Source organism: Cornus florida, unplaced genomic scaffold (genome assembly GCF_030987335.1).
Source record: "Cornus florida cultivar Cherokee Brave unplaced genomic scaffold, ASM3098733v1 CherokeeBrave_3.0.0_Hap2_Chr01, whole genome shotgun sequence".
Lineage (NCBI taxonomy): Eukaryota > Viridiplantae > Streptophyta > Magnoliopsida > Cornales > Cornaceae > Cornus > Cornus florida.
In genome coordinates, this window is record NW_026775571.1 from 84,116,008 (window position 1) to 84,123,115 (window position 7,108).

Genomic DNA, 7,108 nt, shown 5'->3' on the forward strand with positions numbered 1-7,108 from the left:
GATACCATATCTGAGGAATGGTTTTCCAAGATATCTTCTCGACTCACTTATTTGGATCTATCTGAGAACCAAATCAAAGCAAAGCTTCCGTACCATTTAGAATCTCCGAATCTAGCGTGGATTGACCTGAGTGATAATTGTTTTCATGGTTCCTTCCCTTTATCGTCCACTAATGCATTTGTACTTTCTTTTTACAACAACTCATTTTCTGGACCGATTCCATCAAATATTGGTGAATTGATGCCGAGAATCATTTCAATGGTACAATTCCATCATCGATGTGTACAATGGTGTATTTGAAAGGACTCAACCTTCAGACCAATCAACTTTTTGGAGAGCTCCCTCAGTGTTGGAATGAATCACAAATGTTATTCTTCATAGATATGGCAAACAATATGCTCTCAGGTAATATTCCGAGCTCATTTGGTTCCTTGACTAACCTTAATGCATTTGTGTTGAGCAACAATGTTACGTGGGAAAATTCCTCCATCCTTGCAAAACTGCAAGTTGAAGATGATTGACTTTGGAGGAAACAAATTATCAGGACAACCAGGCACGGACCCAGCAGGTGACCAGGGGGCAGATGCCCCCCTGGATTTTTAATATTTTTATTTTATACTCTAATTTTTTAAAATTTTATGAAAATGTCCCCTCTAAAATTACAATTTGCCCCCATTGGATTCTTTTTTTTAGCATTTTATACATCAAATTTTGATAATTTATGAAGATGCCCCCACTAGAATTATAATTTGCCCCACTGATTTTTTTTTTTTCATTTTATACTTTAAAATTTTTAAAATTTATTATAAAAACCTATTAAAATTACAAAAATGAACCCATCATATAATTTTGTACCCACAAATTAAAAAACCGCCCACCCCTCACAAAATTTTCTGGGTCCGTCACTGAGGACAACTACCTTTGTGGTTAAGTGGAGAAAATGGCATCGAGTTAAAACTGCTACGTTTGCGATCTAACTCATTCAACAGATATATCCCTCGACAATAGTGCCATCTTACAAATCTTCACATCCTAGATCTTGCACACAATAATCTTTCGGGGGTTATTCCCAGTTGTTTGGGGAATTCAACAAACCTAATTTATGATAACAGCAGTAGTGAATTCGTGCATGAGGACATGCAAATGACTGTGGTGGCAAAAGGAAGAGAGCTCACATATGGTGAAAATCTTGTATATGTCAACAGCATTGATCTTTCAGCAAATAACCTAGTTGGTGAAATTCCTGAAGAGATAACAAGCCTTGTTGCACTTGGTACATTAAATCTTTCAATGAATCATATATCCGGACGCATACCAGCGGACATTGGAAATTTGCGGTTGTTGGAAACCTTGGATTTTTCAAACAATAATCTCTCGGGTTCGATTCCTCAAAGTTTGTCTTCATTAATTTTCTTGGCTCACTTGAACTTGTCTCACAACAACGTGTTGGGGAAAGTTCCAACTGGAAATCAGCTCCAAACACTCAATGATCCGTCTATTTATGAAGGTAACCCTCTTCTGTGTGGACTCCCTCTTACAACCAAGTGCCCCAGTGAGGATACATCTAATGCGCCTCCTCTCAATGGAGGAGGCCAGGATGACAGTGACATTGAAAATGACCTTGATATGACATGGTTCTATATTAGCATGGGACCTGGATTTGTTGTTGGATTTTGGGGTGTGTTTGGTTCCTTGTTGATAAAGAAATCTTGGAGGCTTGCCTACTTTCAATTCTTGGAGAACATGACAAAAAGGATAGCTCTTGTGATTGCATTGGGAGTGGCTCGTTTGCGAAGAAGATAGTCTCCTTGAAAGGTTGATCTTGTTGATGAGAATGTCTGTAATCTATTTGTTTCCAAGTGAAACATAGTAACTGGTGTCATCTGTGTAAGCGTGTGTGCGTGTGCGCGCAGACAAGTGCAGTGCATGCTTTGTGATTTGCTTTGTTCGTTTTCTTCTATTTTTGGGATGATATGTAAGCATGTGTGCAATAATATATCGTCATGGACTATAATTCCATCACATTAGCATTTCAATTATCAATTTGTAGTTTTGCAAACTGCTGCATTACCAATTTGTAGTTTTGAAAATTACATCTATAATGCAATAGCAATATAAAGAGCCAAACAGCTAGTTTCCAGAGAAAACATACTATTGGGGCATTTGAAGGAATTAGCAATTAGCGTCCATTCTAGTGCATCCTAACTGTTCGCTGAAGAGGTGGATGTCCAGAAATACAGAGGTTTCATTTGTTCAACCAAAACACAAAAGTGACTGAGAAATACAGAGGTTTCATTAGTTATCGAGTGCGAAATTAATATTAACTACGAAGTCTCCACAACAAACAGAAATCTTTATTTGTTTGGCATTAAATGAAAAATATATAAATACCTACAGTAATTTTTTTTTATTTCAATAAAATTAAAAGAAGCAAAATTAGAACAAGTCCTTTACTATCCACCCCAATTGTCACTAAACTGCTATACAATTAGCCCAAATGCACACAAAAATTATTTATTGTAGGTGCAAAAATTTGTAGGGAAGAAAAGTCAAATAAACAAATGCACACAAAAATACTTAATAAGTCAAGAACTGGCCTCTGAATACATAAAGTGATGTTATATATTGCTTTTTCTATATTTTACAAACATTCTTTTTCTACTACTTCAACGGGTATTTATTTTTCATATTCAATTGGAACTGTGGATATAGATTCATTACAAAAAAAAAATTTATATCAGTTCTCCAACGATTTTCTAAATATTCTGGGAATCTTCATTGAAACCGGCTAGAAAGGAAAAGAAACAGAAAAAATTCAATTTGTTTTAGAAGTTTGGTTAGCCAAAAACTGTTTTTTTTTTTTTTTTTTTTTTTTTTTTTTTTTTTTTTTTTTTTTTATGAAAATAGAATTCCTGCATAGGGAGAATTTTTTCTCCAAAATATATTACTGGCACGGCAAAAGTGTCTTTTATATCTCAGTTTCTTATTCAACCCCAAGTCCTCAGTTTCTCCATTCTCGCTCTTCTTTTCACATACTTCACTAAACAAGTGAGTTTTGTTCTTTTAATTATAAATTGTTGAGTTTATATGGTCATGAAGTACTAATTCAATTATTTATATTTTTATATGTTACTACACAATATTGATTTTATTTTATTTTTTTCCCATTCTTCAAGGTTATAATTGTTGAGAAGCATAAAGCCCGGTTCCTATTCATCAAGGGTGTTGAGAGGGACAAATTGGATGTAGACCAAAATATAAATAATTTAGATATAAATATAAATAATTATATTATTATTTTTAATAATCCTTGTTAACGAAAAAAAATTATATATAATAATTCATATTTTACTATTTCTTTTCTAAAATAAACAATATTTGAGTATGTTGCTTTTCTTATTTATTTTATTTTATTTTAAAAAAATAACAACAACAACAACAGCAACAACAATTGAGTATAAAGAGTATTCATCTAACACAAATTTTTTTTTTTTATATTTTAAATTATAAGGGTATTTTGGTAAGTAGAATCATTTTCATTTTCTTTTTATGATATCCAAACTAACAAAATAATATTTTCTTACAACTTTCTTTAAAAACAAAAAAATTTACTAATCAAATGTATCATTCAAATTTAATTTTTCTTTCTTTCACTTTCACTGTTACTTTTTATTATAATTTTCCATCTAATTAAACGAACTCTAATAATTTTGAGTCTTTTGACATGTCTTTGCAAACAAAAAAAAGATTTTACGTAAAAAATTAATAATTTTTACTCTCGATCAAACGAGCTAATTAGCAACTATGCTTTCACAAAAACTTTGTCCAGCCATTAATAATGGTAGTGAGAATTTTTACTCTCAAACTCTTTTTGTTAAATAAGCTTACTATGTAGCTTTACAGTTGAAGAGGGGGTGCTCGGTTCCAGTGGTTAATCAGGAGGAAAGCAGTTCTGTAAGGGCCAAGGCAGTTTTTTGGTCTCGAATTTGGAAAATGATGGATAAGCCCAAAATTAAACATTTTATTTGGAGATGTTTTCATGACCGAGTTGCCGTTTCAGAATCAATTGGTCAGGAAAGGTATGTCCATGGATGGTCTTTGTAAAGTTTGTGGTATGGAGATAGAAACTTTAAAACACCAACTGTGCGATTGTCAATCAGCAAAATTAGTTTGGAAGGGTTTCTCGTATCGAATTGATGTATCTTCAGTTGGGGGGAGTACATGGGGCGAATGGTGGATGAACTTAATCCATTCGTGGGATGGATTGAAAGACAACAATATTTTAATTGGAATAGCTGCAAACTTATGTTGGTATTTATGGAAGTCTCGTAACGATTCTGTGTTTGGTAGAGCTGGTTGGTCTGGCCAGAAGATCATTGAAGTTGCTGTTGGGCAATTTTGGGAGTTTTACGGGGTTCATTCAAAAATCATTCAAGATCCCTATCAGTTTATTCCTATTCCCTCTCCTCTGCCAGTGCGTTGGTTGCCGCCGAATGTGGGTTGTTTAAGGGCTAACGTTGATGCAGCAGTTAACACCTTCTCTAATGAAGTTGCTGGTGGTCTGGTGATTAGAGACCACAAAGGGTTGGTAATTTTTGCTGCTATATTCTACTAGAAGTTTTTATCTGATCCCACAGTTGGGGAAGCATTTGTGTTGAGGCAGACAATGCTCAAGGTAAGGAAGCGATTGTTGTCACAGGTTATTTTTGAGTCTAATGCTAAACAAATGGTGGACATAGTTAATGGAACTCAGGTATGTCCAATCGCTTTGATGCAGTTGATTGAAGATGTCCAGATGTGGTTGAAGCATTCAAATAGGTTTGTTGTTAAGTTTGTTCCCAGGGATGCCAACATTGCTGTCCATAATCTAGCAAAGTATGCCAAGTCTAGGAAGGTCGATGCTGAGTTTTCTGATTTTTTTCCTCTTGTTTTGATGGATGTTGTAGTGGAGCAGTGTATTTGACTTGCTTATTAATATATTTTCTTGCCTTGAAAAAAAAAAAAAAACTCTTTTTATTTTCTACATTTTTGGAAACAAAGAAAATGCTTATCAAGGATTATGGAGTAGGTTGAATGCTTTTTTGTTTCAGCACTATATAGTGACCGGGTCAACTGGTCATGGTTTGCTGTAATATTTTATTGAGGCCCATATATTGTTTGATATTAAAGCGAAAATTTATTTATTTTATTTCATTATCACTGTTAAAATATTATTTATATTTATATTTCTTAAAAGTATTACTTGTATTTAGTCATGCCAGAAGGTACACACTACCGAATGTTGATTCAAGTGAGTCCATGTGATCCGGAAGGAATTGAGAAAATTGTTAAGAAGTCATTTTTACACGTAAAGTCACTTGAAAGAATTTCAAAGTCCTCTCTCCCCTAATTTACACACACTTGTCTTTTATAAGACTTGAACCCCTGATCTCCCTTTGGGAGATAAGAGGCGGATACCGCTAGGCCACTAGCCCGTTAGTAATACCAATATATATATATATATATATATATATATATATATATATATATATTAGTTGGTACTCACACACACTTGTCTCTTCTGAAATTCGAATCCCTGACCTCTTTTTAGAAGGTAAGAGACTGATACCGCTAAGCCATTGGCCCGTTAGTTTCAATACCACTAAATTATCTTCAAATTTTACACATTTAATATATACAATGTGTAAAAAAAAATTTATCTTTAGTATTATGTTAAAAGACCATTTTTGTGTAAAATATACACAATGTGTAAAACTTTTTTTTATCTCTAAAATTGTGTTAAACACTGTTAAAAATATATTGTCACTTCACCAACGTATAAAATTGTTGTATATTTTGCACAACCCTTTTACACAGCTACAATAACACATTTTTTCTCTCCTCCCTCTTTCCCAATCCATTAACGAATCAACCCTATGTTAAATAGGTTTGTAAAAATTATATGGAGTGATAGGCATGACACGTGATTGGTTGTTATTGACAGATATTTTTACACAAAATATATAAAATAATGGTTAAAGTTAAAAATAATTAGTCCAAAATTTTTGTGTAAATCTACCATGACACATCAAATTAATACAAAAATTTTGGACTAATTATTTTGGACAGAGCTGGTAAATAATGGATGAAAAAATTTATTAAAGAGTACAAAGACTTGGTGGATGTAATACCCCTGCTTTTAAAAGGATATTTTTGGTATTTACTTGAGTATTTATTTGCATTTGTTTTTAGTTATTTAATTGTTTTGTTACTTGAATTAATTGATTGGCTTAATTGTTTATTTGATTTAATTAATTATTTGAATTCTTTGGATTACTTGAATTAATTGGTTGGTTTAATTGTTTTTATTGGATTTAAGTAAATTATTTGAATTCTTTGACTTATTTAAATTAAATTAATTGCTTATTAATATGTAACTTGTTTTAATTACTTTAATTAGTTAATTAAGTCATTTAGTTAATTCACTGTGTATTGATCTTGTGTATCGTGACTTAGGGTTTTAGGTTTCAAGGTGTAACCGACTTATTAATTTAATTATTGAATACGTTTCATTCTTGGATTACAATTAGAATTAGGGTTTAGGGTTTATAAGTCTATAAATATACATGTATACGTTCTGCCAAGGGTTGAAAATAAAACCTTATTCCCGGAGTGAGAGGCAGAGAGAAACAGAGAGTAGGATTGGAGAGAAACACAGAGTAACCTTGGGTGATTAATAAAGCAGTTCAAAGAGGAAGGCATGTGGTTGTTTCTGGGTTAAACCAAAGCACTGGAGGAGTAGACTTGCAATTTAGGACACAAACGTATCATACAGAAATTGTGGAATTAGATTTTTAAATTTGAAACTCAAAGGCAAGTCTCTGTTCTTCTCTTTCCCATGAATCTGTGTTCTGTGCATGCTTAGTTAGACTCCAGGAATTAAACTAAGTTTTAATTACATCATTTGTGCATGTTAAATCAGTTTCTAGCATCATTGGATTATAATCTGTTTCTCAGTTTTTACAAGTTCAGTTTTTATATGTTTATCGTTGCTTTAAACATTGATCTGTAATTCAATTCATAGATGTATAACTTTGCTTTGTGATCAATCTGGAATGAGGATGGGACC

At 32.7% G+C, this 7,108-nt stretch overlaps 2 protein-coding genes across 2 annotated transcripts; both read left to right on the forward strand.

Annotated features, from left to right (window-relative positions):
* The first annotated feature begins 1,137 nt into the window (after positions 1 to 1,137).
* On the forward strand, positions 1,138 to 1,803 carry LOC132303694 (receptor-like protein EIX2). The gene has a single exon (XM_059801064.1). It carries the CDS (start codon positions 1,138 to 1,140, stop codon positions 1,801 to 1,803), a length of 666 nt encoding a protein of 221 aa, XP_059657047.1.
* A 2,284-nt stretch (positions 1,804 to 4,087) lies between these two features.
* LOC132276481 (uncharacterized) lies at positions 4,088 to 4,963 on the forward strand. Its single transcript, XM_059777916.1, has 2 exons — positions 4,088 to 4,564; positions 4,616 to 4,963. Exons 1-2 carry the CDS (start codon positions 4,088 to 4,090, stop codon positions 4,961 to 4,963), a joined length of 825 nt encoding a protein of 274 aa, XP_059633899.1.
* The last annotated feature ends 2,145 nt before the right edge of the window (positions 4,964 to 7,108 follow it).